Below are 25,822 nucleotides of genomic sequence, written 5' to 3'. Positions count from 1 at the left end.
TGATGGGCGCATCAGGGTAAGAAGAGAGGCAGATGAAGTGATGCCCCCATCATGCCTAGTGCCTACTGTACAAGCCTGTGGGGGCAGTGCTATGATCTGGGGTTGCTGCAGTTGGTCAGGTCTAGGTTCAGCAACAGTATGTGCTCCAATAATGAGGTCAGCGACTACCTGAACATACTGAATGACCAGGTTCTTCCATCAATGGATTTGTTCTTCCCCGATGGCACGGGCATATTCCAAGATGACAATGCCAGGATTCATTGGGCTCTAATTGTGAAGGAGTGGTTCAGGGAGCATGAGACATCATTTTCACACATGGATTGGCCACCACAGAGTCCAGACTATGTGCTGGAGAAGGCTTTGTGCAGCAGTCAGACTCTACCATCATCAATGCAAGATCTTGGTGAAAAATTAATGCAACACTGGATGGAAATAAATCTTGTGACATTGCAGAAGCTTATAAAAACAATGCCACAGCGAATGCGCGCTGTAATCAAAGCTAAAGGTGGTCCAACTGAATATTAGGATGTGTGACCTTTTTGGTGGCGACTTTTTTTTTTGGGACAGGCAGTGTAGCTTATCTCAGAAAAATGCCTTTTCTAGAGCTATTTAGCTGTTCCCCCCTATTCTAAAATAACTTTCTCTCTGAAATTTGTGAGAAACTCATCTCGTAAGACCAAGATGGACTGCCTGCTCACTGAAGCATCAGATTACATAATCCGACAGAAGTCTATGGAGAGGGAAAGGAGAAGGAGGGAGGAAGTGCAGAGAGAAACAAGCAGAGAGAGACAGGCATGATTCAGCACCTGATGTTGTGGTATATCTCACTTTAAGTGCTTTATGTAAAAAGGTTCTCCAGTAATTAAGAAAACGAAAATACTTAAATACTACTTCATTATAAATATATTCCCAGATACCTTTCATTAGTTATAACGGCTCTTTTTGTCTGGGAAGCAATCATTAGGAGAAATAAAATGGCCGTCCTATTCGTATACACAAAACCTGTCCTAATCACACAGCAGGACAAGTTACTTCACAACACTGAGCTAAAGAGCTGCCTCATCCTCCTCTCTGCTCTGCTTGTCAGGGATTATGATCCTGAATACAGTTTAATATGATCTTCTGCTGAATCTCTATAGGAATGGAGTTCATGAGGAGACATGAAGTACAGAGAGGATGGACCGTTACCCTGGCTTTATCAGGGTAACTGGCGATATGCGTCGGGTGCTTTACCCACCCCCCTGTCCGGGTCACAGAGGTTTTGTATTGCAGTATCATCATTATTATTATTTGCTTACTGTGCGTTACTTATTTAGTACTTGCACTTTATTTATTCCCTGTTACTACATTGTGGTGGTCCTACTATTTTCGGACCAGGGCGATGGTGTATGGATGGGTGCCTTACATGGCAGCCCTTCTGTGTGTTTAGCATGTTTTTAAATGATTTTAAGTTTTTGGTACATGGTTTGTTTTTTGTCATTCAATAAAGGATTACTGTACGTTACTTGGTAGCTGTGCTCACTTATATTGCCATACTACTTTCTCTTGTGCTTACTCCGTTGGTGTATTCATTCATCACTTCTAGTAGCCAACTTTTTTTATGCCATTTGGCTACTACAAGTAGAGATCTGCTGGTGCTGTAAAATGCTGCCCTCACACAGGCCGGCTTATAAAAATTCCCTGGTGGTCTGGGGTTATGGAGGTGTTCATACACCAGCTATGATGGGAAAAAAAAAACATTTCCAAAATTTTCACTGGTGATGAGAGAGTTCATACCTGGTGCTCTAGGGTGTATTAGGAGGATAATATTGTATTCCCTGGTACTCTACTGTAAAATGGGTGGTTGATATCCGGAGTGTAAAGTACATAATGAGATTAATATTTTGTTCCCTAGTGGTTTAGTGTTAAATTGTGGTTGATACTTTTTGGTCTTGGGTACATCAGGTTATTTAATCTTTTCCCTGGTGTCCCAGTGTAAACAAGGTTTTTTTTCCTGTCGAGTTGATAGCATCCAAAGCTCCCCGGGCTCTAGTGATCCTGCGGTGTGCACATCTTGCTCAGATTCTGCTCCTGCCATGCACCGGTCCCACAGATCAATGCCAGGCAGGGTCAGAGAGAACTGCTCCATTGTAGCCCAGCCTCATTCACGTCAAAGGTGCTGAGCTGCTCCTAGGCCATGTCACCAATGAATGGGACATCACATGGCCTAGGGCAGTGATGGCTAACTGGCACTCCAGCTGTGGTAAAACTATGACTCCCAGCATGCTCCATTCATTTCTATGGAGTTCTAAGAACAGCGAAGCAAATCTACATCTTGGGAGTCAAAGTTTTACCACAGCTGGAGTGCCAGATGTTAGCCATCACAGGCCTAGGAAAAGCTGTGAAAAGACTACTGCGAGCACTGGTGCCTTTCCAAATATAGCTGATCAGCGGAGGTCCGGGTGTCGGACCCCCACCATTCAGATACTGAGGGGATAGGTCACCAGTAAAAATATCTCGTAAAAAACCCTTTAAGTAAGCTGTTAAAGGGGTTTCCAAGATTTTGATATTGCTCCTCAGGATGGGCCATCAATATCAGACTGTCGGTGGTCCAACACCCCACACCTCTGCCAATCAGCTATTAGCTTGTAGCTCTGGCTCCAGCATGGCTCTGTCCACCGCTCAATGGATGGAGCCATTCACTACACACAATGGAAGGAGCTTTATAGTCGCTGGTACGAGTGCAGAATTTAAAGCCTGTATTACACCTGCAGATGATGGCTAACGAATGTTCGCATGAATGCTCGTTAGCAATCATCTGGCAGTGTAATACTGCAGTGATTGCCCGATAAATGAGCAAACGCAAACACTTAAAAATGATCATTTTCAGGCTGCAGATCGTGGTGTCTAATAACGATCTGCTGCCGCCAAACCACTATACAGAATGGGGACGAGCGATGGCATAGCGATCACTCCTCCCCATGCTGCGGAAGAGATTGTTAAATGTAATAGCTGCGGTCTCCTCCGCTAGCGAGCAGGCGAACTCTTCCCTCCCAACAATCGTCTGCCACATCAGGCTGAGTAATACAGCCTTAAAGGGGTTGCCCTACGAAAAATATTCTAGAGTTTTCAAACCAGCACCTGGATCTAAATACTTTTGTTATTGCATGTAATAAAACATTTTGCATAGCCACCGAGTTATTCAATAAAATGTATCTGTATAGCGCCACCTGCTGTTTTTTTTAATTTTATTGTTTCTTTGTTTCACTCACATTTATGGCCACACATGCTCAGTTTCATCCTTTAACGGCCTCTTGTGTTGTGATAGGCAGAGCATGGACACGCCCCCTGAGCTGTGATAGGGAGAGCATGGGCACGCCGCCTGTGCTGTGATAAGGAGAGCATGGGCACGCCCCCTGTGCTGTGATAAGGAGAGCATGGGCACGCCCCCTGTGCTGTGATAAGGAGAGCATGGGCACGCCCCCTGTGCTGTGATAAGGAGAGCATGGGCACGCCCCCTGAGCTGTGATAGGGAGAGTATGGACACGCCCCCTGTGCTGTGATAGGGAGAGCATGGGCACGCCGCCTGTGCTGTGATAGGGAGAGCATGGGCACGCCCCCTGTGCTGTGATAAGGAGAGCATGGGCACGCGCCCTGTGCTGTGATAAAGAGAGCATGGACACGCCCCCTGTGCTGTGATAGGGAGAGTATGGACACGCCCCCTGTGCTGTGATAGGGAGAGTATGGACACGCCCCCTGTGCTGTGATAGGGAGAGCATGGGCACGCCCCCTTAGCTGCAGCAGAAAATAAACTCCCCTGAGCTGTCAGCTTGATATAAATCTAGCAGAGCAGTGAATGGGGAGATCTCTGGATCCATGTGAGGTACAGGGCTGGTTCTAGCTTTGTTAGATGTCTATAAGATGTCTGATTTTCATTTGTTTTAATTAGTTATAGGATAAACCCTTTAAGACTCTCCGTCAATCTGATATTGTTGGCTTATTCACAGGATAGGACATCAATATCAAAGCCCTGGACAACCCCTCTTAAGGGGCAATAGGTCTAGCACTATACAGACCCCTTGCCTACGGTACAATTTAACTAGTTATGTACATACATGATGGCGGATTCATCATGTACATCTAAAGGGCATAAAGGGACTCCATGTACTTCATCCAACTTTCTTTCCATATTTTTTGTACTAGGTTTTTGTTTGCATGACACGCCGGAGATTTATGTCTTGTACATCTTCACGGACACAGACTTGATTTGTACAATTTCACTGCATAATGCTCCCTTTCCTCCGCCATGATACAGTATATCACAGCAGTCAAACTTTGCAGGTTTTGCATTAGAAATTTGCATTTCCCTCCTAAACCTGGAATTCTTTATCGTTATGACACAACTATAAAAATTTTATTACAGGAAAACAGGTCTGAGAAGATTTATGGGGCTTGGGAAGATACAGGACTAATCACGAGAATCTCAATTGAGGAGCGCAGGGAGACTATTATGAGGGTAGATGGCGGGTTTTCATGTGGTTGAAGTACAATAAAAAGACAACTAAAGGTCAGTTTTGTTGTTTACTGCCGAACAATGAGGGATAAAACTTGTCACGTATTTAAAGGAGTTAATTCTAAAGCCGACAGAAACATCTGAGAAGAATTACTGTAGGACATGGTCCATGGAGTTTATGACAGCTGAACTGGTTTGCTTAAAGGTGAGAACTTAATGACAGACTGGAGTGACCTCTAATGGAGATGAACCTCAAACTGGTCATACATGTCATAAGAACCTGCTAGGAACGAGCACTTCAAAAACAATACTCTGAACTTCCACCTTCAATTATGTATGGCAACAGTTCATATCTTACCATGAAACTTGCAGGAGAAATCTTCAGATTCAAGCTGGAAAGTACATGTCCTTGGAGATGAAAATTTGGGCACGGTCCATGCTGTGCCATAATAATAAGGACTCCACTATATAGTGCCTTATAACAGTATCAGCCAAATAATAGCACCAGCCATGCTGCCCATATAACAGAATAAGCAGCATCCTTCATAACCTGCCATAGTTGTTATATAATGGTATTATCCACGGTGCCAACATAATAGAACCAGCCAAAATGTCAATGTAATATTACCTGCTAGAATAGCCATATAATGGTTACACCAATCGTGCCCACACAATAACACAAGCCAAAGTCTCCATATAATAACACCACAGTTCCAAAATAATAACACTAGCCATAGTGCCTATACAATGACACCATAGTGACAATATAATAATATAAGTCACAGTAAGGCCTCATGCACACGACCGTTGTTCTGGTCCGCAACCGAGCCGCAGTTTTTGGGACTCAGGTGCGGACCTATTCACTTCAATGGGGCCGCAAGAAATGCAGACAGCACTCCGTGTGCTGTCCGCATCCGTTGCTCCGTTACGTGGCCCCGCAAAAAAAAATATAACATGTCCTATTCTCGTCCGTTTTGCGGACAAGAATAGGCGTTTCTACAATGGGCCGCAAAACACACAACGGTCGTGTGCATGAGGCCTAACCCATATAATAACACCAGCCACAGTATCCATATAATCACACCATAGTGGCAATATCATAACACCAACCGCAGTGCTCATATAATAACACCAACATAGTGCCCTTATAATAACATCTTAGTGCCAATATAACACCAGCCACAGTGCATATATAACGCCATACTGCCCATATAATAACACCAGCCAAAGTGCCTTATAATAACACCACAGTGCCCATATAATAACACCAGCCACAGTGCCCATATAATAACACCAGCCACAGTGCCCATATAATAACACCAGCCACAGTGCCCATATAATAACACCAGCCACAGTGCCCATATAATAACACCAGCCACAGTGCCCATATAATAACACCAGCCACAGTGCCCATATAATAACACCAGCCACAGTGCCCATATAATAACACCAGCCACAGTGCCCATATAATAACACCAGCCACAGTGCCCATATAACAACACCAGTCACAGTGCCCTTATAACAACACCAGCCACAGTGCCCATATAACAACACCAGCCACAGTGCCCATATAACAACACCAGTCACAGTGCCCTTATAATAACACCAGCCACAGTGCCCATATAATAACACCAGTCACAGTGCCCATATAATAACACCAGCCACAGTGCCCATATAATAACACCAGTCACAGTGCCCTTATAATAACACCAGTCACAGTGCCCTTATAATAACACCAGCCACAGTGCCCATATAATAACACCAGCCACAGTGCCCTTATAATAACACCAGCCACAGTGCCCTTATAATAACACCAGCCACAGTGCCCTTATAATAACACCAGCCACAGTGCCCTTATAATAACACCAGCCACAGTGCCCTTATAATAACACCAGCCACAGTGCCCTTATAATAACACCAGCCACAGTGCCCATATAATATTACCATTAATAGTAAATTTACCTGTTTTATACTCCAGATCTGTTCTCCATCTCCACTGACAAGGAAAAGCCTATCAAATGGCCCCAAAACAAAAATTCATTTTCTACACTGCAAGAGTTGTCTGTGAGCGAGCCCTCACTAGCACAGCTGTATGGGGTTATTCCAACTACTCCCAAACAACACATTTATTCAGTGGAAAAAAATCTGCCATAGATTTTACCACAAATCTGTGTGATCTACATGCAGAAATGTGATGGATTTGCTGCAGATTTCACCATCAGCATTGCAAAGGGTCTACATAATTTTTCCACTGCAGATTATCCGCTTGCAAAATCTGGACTGAAAATCTGCGGCGTATCTGCACCGGCCAAACATAACCAAAGAGATTTACCCTATTTAGTTTACGTGCCAGGTGGATGTAAGAGTTAACAATGAGGTCTACTAAAGCTGGCAGGTTTTACATCCGAGCACATTAAACATAGTAAGTAGTCCCACATTTCCACTGGTCGGGTAGGTGACTATATATATATACACAGTACAGACCAAAAGTTTGGACACACCTTCTCATTCAAAGAGTTTTCTTTATTTTCATGACTATGAAAATTGTAGATTCACACTGAAGGCATCAAAACTATGAATTTAACACGTGGAATTGTATACATAACAAAAAAGTGTGAAACAACTGAAAATATGTCATATTCTAGGTTCTTCAAAGTAGCCACCTTTTGCTTTGATTACTGCTTTGCACACTCTTGGCATTCTCTTGATGAGCTTCAAGAGGTAGTCACCTGAAATGGTCTTCACTTCACAGGTGTGCCCTGTCAGGTTTAATAAGTGGGATTTCTTGCCTTATAAATGGGGTTGGGACCATCAGTTGCGTTGTGGAGAAGTCAGGTGGATACACAGCTGATAGTCCTACTGAATAGACTGTTAGAATTTGTATTATGGCAAGAAAAAAGCAGCTAAGTTAAGAAAAACGAGTCGCCATCATTACTTTAAGAAATGAAGGTCACTCAGTCCGAAAAATTGGGAAAACTTTGAAAGTGAAGTGCAGTCACAAAAACCATCAAGCGCTACAAAGAAACTGGCTCACATGCGGACCGCCCCAGGAAAGGAAGACCAAGAGTCACCTCTGCTGCGGAGGAAAAGTTCATCCGAGTCACCAGCCTCAGAAATCGCAGGTTTACAGCAGCTCAGATTAGAGACCAGGTCAATGCCACACAGAGTTCTAGCAGCAGACACATCTCTAGAACAACTAGATGGACATTAGACCAGTGGAAATCTGTGCTTTGGTCTGATGAGTCCAAATTTGAGATCTTTGGTTCCAACCACCGTGTCTTTGTGTGACGCAGAAAAGGTGAACGGATGGACTCTACATGCCTGGTTCCCACCGTGAAGCATGGACGAGGAGTTGTGATGGTGTGGGGGTGCTTTGCTGGTGACACTGTTGGGGATTTATTCAAATTGAAGGCATACTGAACCAGCATGGCTACCACAGCATCTTGCAGCGGCATGCTTTTCCATCCGGTTTGCGTTTAGTTGGACCATCATTTATTTTTCAACAGGACAATGACTCCAAACACACCTCCAGGCTATGTAAGGGCTATTTGACCATGAAGGAGAGTGATGGGGTGCTGCGCCAGATGACCTGGCCTCCACAGTCACCGGACCTGAACCCAATCGAGATGGTTTGGGGTGAGCTGGGCCGCAGAGTGAAGGCAAAAGGGCCAACAAGTGCTAAGCATCTCTGGGAACTCCTTCAAGACTGTTGGAAGACCATTTCAGGTGACTACCTCTTGAAGCTCATCAAGAGAATGCCAAGAGTGTGCAAAGCAGTAATCAAAGCAAAAGGTGGCTACTTTGAAGAACCTAGAATATGACATATTTTCAGTTGTTTCACATTTTTTGTTATGTCTATAATTCCACATGTGTTAATTCATAGTTTTGATGCCTTCAGTGTGAATCTACAATTTTCATAGTCATGAAAATAAAGAAAACTCTTTGAATGAGAAGGTGTGTCCAAACTTTTGGTCTGTACTGTATATATATATATATATATATATACAATTTTATCATTAAAAAAGAAAATATATTTAAGACTCTACTTACCAAAACTGTGTAGATGTGTAGACACCGATATACAGGGGTAAAGTCTACCAAATCCTGGACACTAAGGACCTGCAAAAAGGATGAAATTCACTCATGTGGACATGGACCCAACAGATGGATTGAATAATCACCTGTACATCAGCACTGTGTCTAGTGTGGACAGGACAGGGCAGGCTTTAGATGACAGTAATATGGTTTTACTTTAAGGGCTCTCTACACCTTTGGGGGCAATTGCTTTTTTACTACTGCATTGTACTCATTTTGAGCTAAAAATATATTTTTTAATTGGTCTTTATTAAAAATATAGAGTCCTTTTTTCTGCACAGAGCTGAGATGCTCTAGTAGCACCCTTTGGATTTTCTCTCTTTTCTGTCAGTCAGGAGCTAACAGACTCCTTATCTCTGCTCTCTGACCTTATAAACGCTCATTATAGCTCAGTTCTTATCTTACTGATAAGAATGTGGCTTAAATAAGTGTTTATGTGCTCTCAGTAGTTTAGAGATGAGGTTTATTAGACGACCAGCACAAAGTGAAAGTACCAGTCACAAAGCTAGAAAAACAGTTAGCCCTTTGTGACAGAACGGCTCAATATTTTTAATAAAGGCCAACCGAAAAAATGATTTTATTTTTTTAGCCAACAATGAGTAACATGCAATCATAAAAATTAATTGCCTCAGAAGGTGTACATAGCCTTTAACGTTCTGAGCAGGGCTGGCTCCAGGTTTTTACACAGAGCCCCTTATGCTTCAACGTCTTTCATCCAGTAGAAGCACATCAATGCCCTGGCTAGTTTCTCTTGCCATCCAGTGTAAGAAACACTACACAGGACAGTAAATGTAGAGCAGCAAGCCCTTGTCCGTCCAGTTATCTGCCCAACCTTGCCAGGTTGTGACATCGGCCTAAGTCTACATAAGTTCTGGACCACATGCAGTTCTATTGAACAGAACTTAGGTTACCACAGCATCCAATGGTGATCCAAGTACATTTTAACAGAATTAGGGAGCTCTGGGTCTTGCAGCTATAATGAAGACGTTAAAATGTGCCAGTATTAAGATCACTGACCTTAGCCTTACCTAAACACGTGGATAACAAGTGTCCTGTCGCACAACTTGTAAACCTACTCATATAGAAAGCATGTTAAAGGACTAGTTACTGGTAATGGAATATGTAATGTGACCTCCAACTGATTAGAATAGCCCATGACTGACCAACGATGACCTCAAGATGGTATAATGTGGTTGAACTGAAGCACATATCCACCATTAGATTCATTCAGTCTACAAAAACATTTAGGCAGGTGCTCGACAGACATTCTTCCTATGGACTGCACATCAGAAGACAACTGCCAGGACCACAACTATCCTTACAATAATGAGGCCATAGTGCTGGCTAGACCCATGGACCATTCAGTCTTCCTCTGCAAGGCGACACTCCCAGCCACCTCTACAACCAGCCATCTCTTGGATGTGGCTGCCGCCAGAACTTTTTCAGACAGAAAGGCAGTCAGCATCACGTTTCTAAATTGGAAAACCTCTGTAAGTATCTTTGCAAGTGACAACCTACGATTTAGGCTACTTTCACACTTGCAGCAGAGGAATCCAGCAGGCAGTTCCGTCGCCGGAACTGCCTGCCAGATCCGGCAAAACGTATGCCAACTGAATGCATTTTAAGACTGATCAGGATCCTGATCCATCTTACAAATGCATTGTAAGAACAGATCCGTCTGTCCGTTTGTCATACGGACAAACGGATCCGTTACAATCTTTTTTTCGGTCTACGCCGGATCCAGCACTAGTACATTCCTATGGGAAAAAATGCCGGATCATTCATGCAAGTGTTCAGTTTTTTGGGCCGGAGATAGAACCGTAGCATGCTTCGGTATTTTCTCCATCCTGATCAGACAAGAAGACTGAACTGAAGACATCCTGATGCATCCTGAACGGAATGCTCTTTATTCAGAATGCAAGGGGATAAAGCTGATCAGTTCTTTTCCGGTATTGAGCCCCTAGGACGGAACTCTTTGCCGGAAAATAAAAAAGCAAGTGTGAAAGTAGCCTTAGGCTGCTGATCCTTCATACCGGAGATCCTCCTACTCATCCTCCACATTGATCATCTTTCCTAGTAAGGAACCCCAAAACTTACCAGCAGCTTATTTTTTCACAACTAGAATTTTCTTTGACTGTTTGGACAATTTTTCATTCAAATTCATGGTGGTCACTACTTTCTGCAACGTATGCACTTCCTTCTTTACAACGGTGGACAATCCTATGCCAAGAGCCTTAGTAAATAGACATACCTCTTCCTCTGTGTCCTCATCTTCCAACATCTGACTTTTTGGTGTAACCTCATTCTCTCCTCCTGCAGAATGACCATTTATGATGTATATGGGTTTTTTGTAAGAAACGTTGGTCTGTCTGTGCAGCGCCGCATGAAATGTTTTCTGTTGCTGTGCCTGTTTTCATTGAGAAAACAGAAATAGAACATAAATCACCATTATGAGTGAAGTATAAAGTGGTATATCATGAGAGTAGAAGAAATGGCAAAATATCAGTCATCTCCTATACTGATGACTGATGCTCAGGAACGGTCATCAATATCAGATTGGCGGGGGTCCGACACCCAGCACCCCTATCAATCAGCTGTATGAGAAGACGGCGTGCGAAGTACGCACGTGCCGCCTCCCTTCTTTCTTCTTGCTGACCACTGCTGTTTATGGCAAAGCAGCAGCGAGCGGGAAGAGAGAAGGGAGATGGCCCGTGCGCACTGAACGTGCAGTATCCTCATACAGCTGGGGTTCGGTGGAGGTACCAAGTGTCGGGCCCCCGCCGATCTGATATTTATGACCAATCCTGAGGATATGTCATCAATATTAAAAGCCTGGAGAACCCCTTTAACACATTTATACACTTAAAAGAGTATTCCAGTTATAAAAAGTTATCCCCTATCTGATAGGGGATCATGAGAAAGGGGGCCCGTGGAGCTCCAAATGAATGGAGAGGCTGGTCAGAAATCCTCGCTTCGGTTCGGCTATCTCTGGCACTCTCATAGAGAATTAATAGAGCGGCAGCGCGCATTCCAACCAGCCGCTCCGTCCATTTCAGGGGTAGCTTCACTAGGTTTGGGGCCCCCATTCTAGTGATCGCCGGGGCTTCTAGCTGTAGAACCCCCACAATCCTGTGGATGGGGGATAATTTTTTGTAATTGGAATATCCGTTTAATGTCATCTTAATTTCGAAAGGTCTACAGAGAGGTCCATGATTAATGTCTTAAAGAGACTGTCCCAACAGGACAACCCATCTCTATATGCCCTATTAAAGCATTCGGACGTCATAGAGGTGGCTCTTCATCTGGATGGCTTCCTGCAGCAGCTGCTTGATTGCCCCCAGCTTAATATTGCCAAATTTCTCAGGGGTCATATGCATATTAAAGAAATGGTCTAAGAAGAAAAAAACAACAACTTTAATATACCTTTACAGGTGTAAGAGAAACATTTTTCTGACACAGAGCTCCAAATCAACTGCACACCTGGCTGGATCAATCCACTACTAGACAGCGCACTCGTATACAGTATTTTTATTGAGCTAAATGTATGAACAGTATGCCGTTAGCTCCCCCGCTCCCTCTAGTGGTGGCACCAGGAAGCCAGAATGGTTTTTTCCTCTAGCTCTATTCAGGTGATTGGTGCATGCAATTTATTATATCTTATATCTCAACAAACTCCAACCTCATGGATGATCTCTAGTAACACAACCAATGAGAATCTGAAACTTTCCGCTATAAGCAAGCCCTTTTCACATCTTAAGCCCCAAATTGAGAAGGGAATATTGATGAAAACACGGTATTGGTCTTACTGCTTTACTGTTCCAGCGTTAAGTAGAAGGTTAAGTGCTTTTTAAAAGCCAGTATCTGGTTTCATAATTTTGTAGGGGCAAGAAATTTTTTAGAAAAAGCTCGTCTTTGACTCTACACAAGAAATTAAATTCACCTGTTTCATTGCAGTCTCTCCAATTTTGTCAGAATGCTTCCTGATACTTTCCAAAAAGTCTTTGAGACCAGACATGGAGATCTCCTTGATCTCTTCTCGTAACTTGGGAAGATTCTCTACCATGATTTGACAGAAGCGATACTGGGACACTTTGGGGAGATAAACATGTTCAAGTTGTTCCATCGTCTTTAGAGCAGAATAATATCTGTGTATGAGAAGAGACACAACTTTACTGTGAGAAAATAACACCAAGTACGAGGTATAAATGAGCTTTCAGAAATGAACAGTACAGGTGAATATAAGAAACTTTGTAATATATCTTATGAAAGAATTATGCTTCCTCCTGGACTTTTCAGGCTGCTTTCCCCCTCTTTGCCTTCACTCAGCCTCTTATCTCTAATAGCACTCATCTCAGTCTCCAGCCTCACACAAAAAAATCTATGGAAAGAGGAGGAGGCTGCAGCCAGCTAGAATGTGATTTATTACCTCATAGTGGTAGACTCTTACATTACTACATATAGTAGTGTCAAAAGTGCTAGGTGTAGCAGAGCTAAGAAACTTCAGTTTGTGTCTCTTCCCCCCTCTTTCCATTGATGTCAAAGTAGGGAAGAACAAAGCAGTCTGATAAAAGCAGATATAAGCCTTTTCTTTAATAAGATATATGAAAAAGTTACTTATATTCACCTATACTATTCATTTATGGAAGGCTGTTTTGTAACAATGAGTGGATGGTTTATGTATCACCATTACTTTCCTTACTTCTTGCAGTTTCGCCCTGGGAGGTTTGGTTACTTGTAACATAGTAACGTTGGAAAAATATAGTGTACATATTATCCTACCACTATGGTCTAAAACTATAGTCAATAATGTATGAGCAGTCTGATTGTACTATGTTCTCATCATGTGCATCTATCCTGACACATCCCATGATCTTTTACGGTATGCCTTGGCAGCGGCTGCCTGTCACTGACTTGTACAATTCTGTTTGCTGTCCATTAAAGAGGACCTTTCATAGATTTTTTTTTTTTAGTTAAATTAAATATCTTTCTTTGCCAGGTGGCTATTTTTTTATTTATTTTTTTATATTGCTTGTACGCCCCGCTGTGTCTTTTCCCGCCCAGTATGTTAATGCTGAGCATCGGTACAGGGAGGAGGAGATGCCAGGGTTTCTCAATAGGCGTCTCCTTCTCCCTGGCTGTGCCGCGATCCAATCACAGCGTAGAGCGTCACAGCCGGGGAGAAAAAAAGCTCACCTTCCCCCTGGCTGTGACGCTGTCCACTGTGATTGGACCGCGCTACAGCCAGGAAGAAGGGGACGCCTATTGAGAAACCCTGGCATCTCCTCCTCCCTGTACCGATGCTCAGCATTAACATACTGGGCGGAAAAAAATCAGGGGGGCACAGCGTACAAGCGATATATTATTTTTTTTAAACTGGCAGGATGGCAGCATCAGTGGGGGCTAACCGGCAAAGAAAGGTATTTAATTGAACTTAAAAAAATAAAATCAATGAAAGGTCCTCTTCACATTAGTCCCTTCCTACTGATAGAACTGATGGCCTCTGTACCTTATTAAAGAATATCTTTCCGTTCTGTGTTCAGTTTTAATAGGGTATTTACAGTATTTTATCGATTTTATAATGGACTCTGCAAAACAACACAACGGTTTTATCTTTCTACAGTGTCTGTGAAAAGTGCAATGCTACAGAGTTACAGACAGTAAGGCACCATTACTGCAATGCTTTGACTGGAAAAACTGGAATTATAAAATATAAAGGTCATCTGAACACGAGACCAGGCAATGAAAACATTTGCTGATGATTCAGCTAAAAACATCCTCATTATAGTCTTTGATTAAGGGTCCATTCACACGTCCATAAGTGTTTTGCAGATCCGCAAAACACGGACACTGGCAAAGTGCATTCCGCAGTTTGCGGACCGCACATCGCCGGCACTATAATAGAAAATGCCTAATTTTGTCCGCAATTGCGGACAAGAATAGGACATGTTCTATTTTTTTGCGGAAACGGAAGCACGGATGCAGAAAGCACATTCCGGCCCTATTGAAAATTAATGGGTCTGCACCCGTTCCACAAAAACTGAATGGATGCGTACCCATTTTGCGGACGTGTGAATGGACCCTAAAGGGGATAACCTATGACATGACATTTACTGATCATTCCCTCTTTCCCATTGTTCTACGTATCACAGGGTCGGACCGCCACCCCTCCCCCCGATCAGAATATTCTGCAGTATCCTCGTGATATACTATAGCATTCTGTGACAGGTATGAAGCAGATTTACAATTGCAAATGTTTTGGCGCACATGCCTTACACCTATTGAGGGTTTTAGACACTTTTTATGCCATGCCCATAAGGGGGCATGACTTGGTGAAAAGGGAGTGTGGTTTCTCTTGAAAAGCTCCCCCGACAGATGATGTGAGGGAGAGAAGGATCTGGTGAAATTAATCTTTTTGTTCTCCCAGTAGATTAAGCAGCCTCCACAAGTTCTCTGCTCTCCCCATAGAATACACATACACATTCGTTTAAGCCAAACGTGTATGGGGAAACCTTACGGGAGCCGGGAGAGACAGCTGTCGGCCAACAGATATTGAATGTGCATGGGACCTTAAAGAAGCAATTCCACAAAAAAATAAAAATTCTGATCTGTTAGAAAGGTACATGATGTAAATTGTAGTGACAGCAACCTTCTTACCAGAGACTGCATTTGTGAGTTATAACCTCCCTTCTGCTCCTCAGCTGTGTCATGTGACCAACACACTGCCTCTCCAGCTGACTCAAGACAGGATGTCAGCTTCTCTATTCCTTCCTATGAGACTGACATTGAGGCTCCCATGGGGATACATAGAGAAACTGGCTTCCTGTCCACATATAAGATGCTGTGTTATTTGGAAAGTCAGAGTGCTGGTCACATGACACAGCTGAGGATCAGAAGGTGATTTTTTTTCTAAAGGTGGCCATTAACATCAGGTGAATGTTAGATGGTTGGAACCAGCCAACCATCTAATATTTATGGCAGTGTCCTAACTTTACCTTGATTATCAGAGAGAAAGAAGGGTTGGGCATGAGGGATTTCAACATGCTTAATCCTAACTCTTCTTAAGAGATGTTTGGCAGCAGCATATTCTCCACTGAGAACACACTTGGCGATTGTGGAGAAATAGCTATCAAGTAGGGTATGCCAATACCAGACACCTCTGATGGAGACTTATCTTATTTTGGCATTCAAATTCAACATGGTCGATCCTTCTTTCACACCAACTTTTCTTATGTGTATGGGGACCTTTAGGAGCGAAATCCATATGTCAATACTGCGAGGTCTACCTGTGGATCACAATCTACTATTTGGCTACCATTGGTCTAAGTTATGAAACCCCAAGAACTTCACATTTAATTGTGATTCCACCTAACCTGGAAAATCCGAATTTCGATTTAGGCTGTACACTCGCCTCGTGTTACTTCCAACACAAGGAAAAAGAAAAACAGCTAAAAAAAAAGAAAAAGGCAGCAAAAATATGTCAATGCAAATGTTATTTTGTTGGGCACGGAGCTGTGGTTGCGGTTAATAGGATCAAACTGGCAAGACGTTAAAATAAATAACGTGGTCAGTGAACGTGTGAATCTGTAGGTCGGTGTAAGCTGTAAATTAGAATGCCGCAGATGAGTTTCAAGACTCTTTCATCCAATTTTCAAAAGAGCAGCTCTACATGGCGTGACCTCTTGGGAGATAATTCCATAACGGCATTAAAATCATATAAACGGTTTTATTCAAATTATACAAATCAGCTTATCACAACACTGTTGGTTCATCTGGAAGGGGTTTTCAATGCTGTTACTGAAATCAGAATTAGCATAATCCAACTTAAACCCATTCTTGAGCCCCTTGCTAATTATATATATCTCCAGCTCAAGGCCTTGCCCTTTCAACATCTGCTCGGATGGGAGCTTTGAGTCTTTTTTAATTTGTAGGTCATTTGCAGGTCAAGATTTATGTCGTATTGACTGCGTTTGACACTTGGTGCAATTAGTCATTGTCGTGTGTAGCTTGAATTTGGTGTGAGCGCAAGTCTTGGATACGTAAATTCCTTGCCGACTTAAATCAAATTCCATCATTTTCTTGCTGAAGATACTTATTAAAATACCAGAATCTTACATTTGGTGTAATTTAAAGCAACTTTTTAAGGAAAATCATTTGTTAAAGCAAAACTTTGGTAGAACAAACTAAACTTCTCTTTTGTATTTTTACAGACTGCTGTCAGGCTCCTCTGGCAGTGCTTATTTTCCAAGAAGCATAAGGATCGGACATGCTGAAATCCAATAGCCCGATCCTTCTTTCCTCCAATATCTGCCACCAGGGAGGCTCCATACACAACTGGGTGTTACCGGTTGATGGTGCGTCCCTGCACAGTCTGACAAGGGCAGCACTGACTGGACAGCTTCAGACTGTGCAGGGACACACCCCACTGGTAACACCCAGTTGCAGATTTTTCAGTAAACTTCTAGTAGCAATAACTGAGGAACAGAACAACAAAGATTTCCATGAAAAGATGCTCCACAATCAATATTACATGAGGAATAAAATCATTTAATAAAACAGACATGTCTGAAGTATCGTCCTCTTTAAGATTCTTCAGATTATTTGTGAAAAAGCCATAGGGGTCTATGATGGTAAAACCCCTGTAACGGGTTTCTCTGGGAATTAAGAAAATGAAAAAAACTTAAATATTACTTTATTATAAATATATTCCCAAATACCTTTTATTAGTTATAATTGCTCGTTATGTCTAGGGAGCAATCATTAGGAGAAATAAAATGGCCGTTATCCAATTAGTACACACAGACCCTGTCCTAATCATACAGGAGGACAAGTTATTTCACAACACTGAGCTAAAGAGCTGCCTCATTCTCCTCTCCTACAAGGATTATAATCCTGAATACATATGATAAGATCTTCAGCTAAATCTCTGTAGGAAGGGAGTTCATGAGGAGACATGAAGTACAGAGACGAGGGACAGGACAGACTACGGTAATGTGGGGCTGTGGTAATGGAGACTGCATACAACTGCTGCCCATTAGCCAGACCCTCATCTCCTCTCTGTACTTCATGTCTCCTCATGAACGCCATTCCTACAGAGATTCAGCTAAAGATGTTATCTGCCGTATTCAGGATCACAATCCCTGACAAGTAAAGCAGAGAGGAGGATGAGGCAGCTCTTTAGCTCAGTGTTGTGAAGCAACTTCTCCTGCTGTGTGATTAGGACAGGTTTTGTGTGTAGTAATAGGACGGCAGCCATTTTATTTCCCCTAACGATTTCTCTCTAGCCAAAACAAGCCATTATAACTAATGAAAGGTATTTGGAAATATATTTATAATAAAGTAATGTTTAAGTATTTTCAATAATTTTATTTTCTTAATTACCGGAGAACCCCTTTAAATACAATCACAGCCAAGCAGTCTGCCAAAGACAGAGACCATCATAAGGAAGGGGGGGGGGGGGTTTGACAGCACATATAGTAGTCAGTGGTGAGTGCACGTCTCCAGAGAAAGCGGTAAGCTTTCCCATAATCAGTGGGGTAATCCAAAACAAAAAGATAGGAAGGAGACAGCACGTCCTTTTCTTGGTATTTTATTCCAGATGCAACGTTTAAGGTAAGAAGCCTTTTTCAAGCATGCTTCTTAGCCGAAACGTTGCATCTGGAATAAAATACCAAGAAAAGGACGTGCTGTCTCCATCCTCTCAGAGACCAGGGACTCCTCACTGGATAAACTCACATTCAGGAAACATTGGGGTTATTTGTCGGCCCCTCAGAGGGTAGTACCAGCCTGTTCACAACAGTATGTATTTGGCAACCCATGAATGAAAACACTATAGACTATTATAAACCTGATTACATGATCTGTAAATGTAGAGGACACAATAATTTTTACTACAGTGATATACCATTTATATTACTTTAGACAACTAGAACTGTCATCTCCATAAATAATTACATTACTAATCAAAAATCTATGCTGATCAGTTCTTTATAAAGCTCTATATCAGTCAGTTCTCCGTTCTTCTGATACAGAGCTTCAAATCTGCTGCTATCACCAGCACAAGCGGTTGGACACTGAATCAATGATAAGCTCCCTCTAGTGGTGGCAGCCAGAATGTTCTTTTCCAACTGAATCCCGAAGCCCCAGAGTGGCTTCAACTGCCACAAAGATATATAAAAAAATAATAATCAATCTACACCACATTTTGGACCTAAAACGCCATGAGGATTAGAACTTGAAGATAACATATCTAAAAGGAGAACAAAAAATTACACAAAACGCTTGAATTTCAGCGTGAAGTGACACTAAAGGTAAAGAAATGACATAAACCGGACACGGAAGGTACATGGAAATGCTGTAGATCAGTACATGGGAGAAAGATGGCTGGCGTCTGTTTCTGGAAAGGACACATCCAAGGTCAATAGCCTTACTGTGTAAACTGTAAATTCATTTCTAATGTGTTATGATAGATTAAGGAGATATTAATGAGCTAGGAAGAGATCATTATTCCTCTCTTCCAACTGTGCTCCCCAAGGATCTCATTTATTGTCGCTCCTTAAATTGTTTTAGATGGTATAAAATATTAAGGGATAATATTCTCTCTCCTATGATTATATTTTCATTACATTTCATGCTGTTTAACTAAAAATTGTTTTTCGGAGACCTTCATTACGCTTTTGACAAATTGCACTATTTATATGCAGCATCTGTTCCCTGTCAAAATCAGATATATGGGAGGAGAGAGTAAATGTGCATGGCTTAGGGCAAATTGTTTCAAGGGGTAGACTACTAACTAAGGAGTAGAGAACTGCAACCCCCCTCCGGTACCTATCAGGGGCAATTCATGATGACCACGTTCTACAGCAGCCAAGTCTGTATGCAGAGGTACAACTTAAGAGCATCTGTAAACAGGATCAGCCCTATTAATCCAGGAACCTTTATGAATACTGCTTTATTATAAAAGGAAATCTGTCAGCAGTTTTGACCATGCTAAACTTCTGACAGCACTAAGTAGGGTCTGGTGAGAGCAATACAACCATTCCTTTTGTGAAGCCTTTATCACCAGGAGTAGTGTGAATATGAACTTTTATTCTGCCAGATTCCGCTTCTGCAGGTACTCAGGGTGGGGCTTCACCAGGAAGTACTCTATGCATTGAGCTGCTTCAGGACCCCTCCCCTCTGCTCTGAGTGACAACTGTGGCAACCAACCAGGAGACCATAACAGCCATCACTCAGAGCCAAGGGAAGGGTCTCTGAAGCAGCGAGATCACTTGACAATGTCGCCCCACCTTGGGCACCTGCAGGAGCAGAATCTGGCAGAATAAAAGTTCATATTCATAATACTCCTGATGATAAAAGCTCCATAAAGTTATGTTTGTACTGCTTTACCCAGCCCTTAACTGGTGTTGTAGCTAGCTGCTAAGCTCTACTAGTGTTGGCTGCAAGTAGTCTATGCAATGTAAGTGATTGGGGTTTCTGAGCCCACCATTTCAGAGACATCTGAATAGAGTGGCGGTCACTAATGCACCCTGATGCTCCATGCAGGATCTATGGGGTGGATTGAGACAGCAGAGTACAGTGCTCCACTATCTCCATCAGTTCTATAGATACTGATTGGAGCAGTAGGGTGCATGCGTGACAACAATTCCATTCAAATGCCACCGGAATAGGGGAGTTCAGGACCCCTGTTCTAGTAATCGGAGGGAGTCCTATTAATCATGAGAATGGAAGCCCCATATCCTGCAGGGCGCCCTGCAATGGACAGAGCGGCAAATCTGTCATGTCCACTACTGCTCCATTCATCTATATGGGATTGGCGGAGATAGCAGAGTACAGCTTTTCGTTATTTCTGGCAGGTCCCATAGAGGTGAACTGCGTGGTAGTGCGCATGCCCAATCTGCTGCTCTGTTCATAGTAAGGGGCCCTGTGGGGTACTGTGCCCCTGTTCTTATGATTAGTAGGGGTCCTAATGGTGGGGCCTTACCAATCCAATAGTTGTCCTTTGTCCTGTAGGTAGGAGATAACTTGAAATTACTGGAATATCGGAAGATCACTAGTATCCTACCGAAGGGTTTGAGTATAATAGCCCCATTAGACCGAACAATATTCAGGAACAAACATTCATAGGAATGCTCATTCCCAATAATTGGCCCATATAATCGTCCAGCTGCTTAGCTATGCCGATTGGCATCTTTGATCAGAATGAAAAATGCCCGATTATCGAAAGCACATCACCACGAGTAATCGGGGATGTGCTGCCAATAATCAATAGAAATTAATATGTGAGGAACAACTGTGGTAGCAATAGTTTCTCCCACATTCTGTCACATCGGTCTGTGTAATGGGCAGCTGCAAACAAATACCAATGGATGTGATTGCCATCCATAGGCGCTTGTCCTGCCCCAATATCAGGCAGTGCAATAGGGCCCTAAGAGTAAATAGTGACTGGAGTTTTTCTTTAAAGGGGTTATCCGAGTTATGGAAAGAAAAAAAAAGAAAAAAAACGTATAAAACTCATCAGGACATACATTAGTTAAGCTTGATTTCTTAAGAGAAAACCCCATACTTACACCTTTGCATGGTTCTGTTATTATTGCTTTGTTTCCATGCTGCAGCAAAGCTGTGGGGGCGTGTACCAACAATGCCTGAGCCCTCCCTCATGAATATTTGTGGGCGTGAATAATCTGCCCTTCCCCGCCCCCTGCTCTGCACATCATAACTTTGCATTTTTAAAAAACAGTCACATGATCATCTCCTAGCTCACACAGACAGAAGATCATCCTGTCACATTGCAGATACTATATCTATATATATATATATATATATATATATATAGATAGAGAGAGAGATGGTATATATAGATATATATGTATCTAAAGATATCGATCGATAAATATATCTCACCATATATATATATATATATATAGATTGCGTGTGTGTATATACAGTATATATATATATATATATATACACACACATACATACACACACACATACACTAAGCTATATCTCTATATACATATATTGATGAAGTATATAGCTATATATGTATATAGAGATATAGATCACTATATATATTCCTATATTCCCACATACATATTTATATATAGATGATATATATAGATCTCTATATACAAATCTATATATGTATATCTAAGCTATGTTTCTAAGCTTAATGACAACTATATGTATCTAAGCTATATGACAGCTATATGTATCTAATCTAAGCTATATGACAGCTATATGTATCTAAGCTATATGACAGCTATATGTATCTAAGCTATATGACAGCTATATGTTTCTAAGCTATATGACAGCTATATGTATCCAAGCTATATGACCGCTATATGTATCTAAGCTATATGACAGCTATATGTATCTAAGCTATATGACAGCTATATGTTTCTAAGCTATATGACAGCTATATGTATCCAAGCTATATGACAACTATATGTATCTAAGCTATATGTATCTAAGCTATATGACAGCTATATGTATCTAAGCTATATCTATCTAAGCTATATGACAGCTATATGTATCTAAGCTATATGACAGCTATATGTTTCTAAGCTATATGACAGCTATATGTTTCTAAGCTATATGACAGCTATATGTATCTAAGCTATATGACAGCTATATGTATCTAAGCTATATGACAGCTATATGTATCTAAGCTATATGACCGCTATATGTTTCTAAGCTATATGACAACTATATGTATCTAAGCTATATGACAGCTATATGTATCTGAACTATATCTAAAGAAGATACAAAAGCTGGGCAGCACAGCAGTTTAACTTGTAGATGCAGAGTGCCAACAGCTGTAGGGACGATCCACCCCCAAGATATCAAATAGATAAGAAATTCCACGGCACATCCAAGGCGTAAAAAACAAGTAGATACTTTTATTCACCAGACAGCGACGTTTCGGTCCACTTGCTGGAACCTTTCTCAAGCAGTGACTGCTTGAGAAAGGTCCCAGCAAGTGGACCGAAACATTGCTGTCTGGTGAATAAAAGTATCTACTTGTTTTTTACGCTTTGGATGTGCCGTGGAATTTCTTATCTATAAGCTATATGACAGCTATATCTATCTAAGCTATAACTATATGACGGACAATGATTTACTTTGTGATGTTCCTGGGAGTGGTTGGTTCTGTTTCTGATGGCCAGTGGAGTAGGGCAATGGTAACTTGCTGAGGCTGTCGGCACTGGTAAAGATTGCCAGATGCAGGGGAACGGGCACACTGGTGGATCACAGGGAGGGAGCGGGCACACCATTGAATCTTTTCACACACCTGCCAGCACTGGTAAGGATCGCGCATGCGCATACCCTCAAAGGAGCCGCGGCAGCCAGAGGAGAGAGAGGGGGCGGGCACACAAGGCTCTGACGTTTCACGTACAGAGCCGGGTCACTCCCTCAAGCCGGGAGAAGCCTGTACACGAAACGTCACCACCAGAGACTGGTGGATGACGTCAGGGGTCACGTGACCCGCATCAGTCGAGCAGAAACACGGCAGAATAAATTACGTGAGTAAATTACAAATGTATTTTTAATAATGTTATAAGCCACCGTAACATATATAGATATAACTCGGACAGCCCCTTTAAGTTTATTTTCTACAAACCTGATATTCAACTTACCTTTTTCCGCTCATTTGTTCCTTTAATTTGCTGTACATTTCTAAGGCTAAACATAAAAACAGACATAAAAGAGAAACCATTAAACACAATAACATAACTTTAATACTGTGCAAAAGATGAAGAATATACATATATATTAGTGCTACAGCTCCGGCTCCTGTATAATTCCAAGCTGCAGAACTTTTCACTATACAAAAAAAAAAAAAAACTTTCAGCCCATGAATATAATATATATTTTTATAGAACAGTTGACCATCACCTAAATCCTATATTTTCATAAAGTCCTTATATTAATGGCTAATGATCACCTACCATTAGAAGACAACAGCTTAGGTGTTAGCGAGGTCCTGTGGTCAAGCGTCATCTCCAGTTTTCACCTTAGGTGGTTTGAGGCAGGACCCTGAGAGACCTGACGCTACTACGAACAAAGCTCAGATCGTTGCTTTTGTTTTTCAATTAACAAATGCCCATTTCTGGCCTCCGGAGCACAAAACCAGCTCTGCCCCGAGAGATACAGAGCTCATAGCAAACTGCTCCAAGAGCAAGTTTTTATTTCTACGTCCCTCTCTTGTGTACAAGTTGAAATTTGTTTCCCTGGCACATCAATTGCACTGTCGCTTTCCTTTATAGCTTCCAAATAATGGTTTCTAATAGACCTCTACAAGGAAATTAGGCGTCCATTAGAAAAACTACAACAAAATCAAAGAGCCAACAGCAGATTTTTAAACCTTTAAAACTTTTAAACTTTGACAGATCCTAAGGGACAAGCAAAAAGTCACTAAGGTGACAGACAGCAAGAGACATTTTTGACAGCAAGCATCTTAAATGTTTTAAAAACAGAAGAAAAAAAAAAGTCTGCACCCGGATTCTTCCCGTCTCATACACATCACCCATTCTCAACCAAATTGATGGGTTTGGCCAACAATCATCTAATTTGCATGACCAGCTTTAGATTGTCTACAGATCTTCAGACCCAACCCTCGTGTCTAATAGCTGGTCAAACACTACAGAAAAGGCCAGTTTATAACATTTCTGACTATTGTCAACACCATCATGTGGCCCCCAAACTTTTCTTAGGAAAAGTCCGTATGCCATTTTGGATTTTTTTCACCACTGATTTGGGTAAGAATTGAAGGGAATCTGTCAGCTTGCAAATGCTGTGCAATCTATAGAAGGAGCTGAGCTGATTGATACAGTGCATTTGGAAAGTCTTCAGACCCATTAACTTTTTCAAATTTCGTAATATTATGGCCTAAAACAAAAAAAAAATCAAGTTTTTCCCCCGTCATTTTGAACTCAATAGCCCATAATGAGAAAGTAAAAACAGAATGCTAGAAATCTCCAGTCTTCATGAGTATGATACAACAAGGTTTGCACACCTGGATTTGGGGATTTTCTGTCATCCTTCTCTGCAGATCCTCTCAAGCTCTGTCAGGGTCACTGTAGGGATGGTATTGGGCAGGTGATGAGCAATGCCTGGTTTCCTCCAGACATGACACTTAGGCCCCTTTCACACGGGCGAGTATTCCGCACGGATGCGATGCGTGAGTTGAACGCATTGCACCCGCACTGAATACCGACCCATTCATTTCTATGGGGCTGTTCACACGAGCGGTGATTTTCACGCATCACTTATGCGTTGCATGAAAATCGCAGCATGTTCCTCTTTGTGCGTTGCAGTGCGATAATCCACGCAAAGCAAGCCCCAGTGAATGGGGTTGCGTGAAAATCGCAAGCATCCGCAAGCAAGTGCAGTTTCGTTGCGATTTTCACTTATGGTTGTTAGGAGACGATCGGGATGGAGACCCGATCATTATTATTTTCCCTTATAACATGGTTATAAGGGAAAATAATAGCATTCTGAATACAGAATGCATAGTCAAATAGCGCTGGAGGGGTTAAATTTTTTTTTAAAATTATTTAACTCACCTTAGTCCACTTGTTCACGTAGCCCGGCGTCTCCTTTGCTGAACAGGACCTGGGGTGAGCATTAATTACATGAACAGGACCTGTGATGACGTCACTCCGGTCATCACATGATCTTTTACCATGGTGATGGATCATGTGATGACTGTGACATCACCAAAGGTCCTTGTTGCTACAAAAAGCTAAGATGAAGACAGAAGGAGATGCCGGCTACGCGAACAAGTGGACTAAGGTGAGTTAAATTAATTTTTATTTTTTTTTAACCCCTCCAGCCCTATTTTACTATGCATTCTGTATTCAGAATGCTATTATTTTCCCTTATAACCATGTTATAAGGGAAAATAATACAATCTACAGAATAACGATCCCAAGCCTGAACTTCTGTGAAGAAGTTCAGGTTTGGGTACCAAACATGCGCGATTTTTCTCACGCGAGTGCAAAACGCATGACAATGTTTTGCACTGGCGCAGAAAAATCGTGGGTGTTCCCGCAACGCACCCGCACATTTTCCCGCAACGCCCGTGTGGAAGGGGCCTTAGAATTGAGGCCAAAAAGTTCAATCTCACAGTCCGAGAGTCCTTTAGGTGCTTTATTGCACGTTGCAGGTGGGCTTTCATGTGTCTTTTACTGAGGAGAGGCTTCTTTCTGGCCACTCTGCCATAAAGCCCAG

The 25,822-nt window shown here is 42.1% G+C and overlaps 1 protein-coding gene across 2 annotated transcripts in view; it reads right to left on the bottom strand.

Moving 5' to 3' along the window:
• Positions 1–25,822, bottom strand: part of EXOC6 (exocyst complex component 6) — a 265,734-nt gene that overhangs the window by 153,998 nt on the left and 85,914 nt on the right. For both annotated transcript variants that reach the window (XM_044297928.1, XM_044297929.1), the window contains exons 5-8: positions 23,227–23,272; positions 12,528–12,732; positions 10,839–10,994; positions 8,543–8,611 (exon numbers count right to left, since the gene is read on the bottom strand). In XM_044297928.1, coding sequence (XP_044153863.1) covers positions 8,543–8,611; positions 10,839–10,994; positions 12,528–12,732; positions 23,227–23,272 — 476 coding nt within the window. The remainder of the gene's footprint in view (positions 1–8,542; positions 8,612–10,838; positions 10,995–12,527; positions 12,733–23,226; positions 23,273–25,822) is intronic.

Source organism: Bufo gargarizans, chromosome 6 (genome assembly GCF_014858855.1).
Source record: "Bufo gargarizans isolate SCDJY-AF-19 chromosome 6, ASM1485885v1, whole genome shotgun sequence".
Classification (NCBI taxonomy): Eukaryota; Metazoa; Chordata; class Amphibia; order Anura; family Bufonidae; genus Bufo; species Bufo gargarizans.
This window is presented reverse-complemented; position numbering and strand designations above follow the sequence as displayed.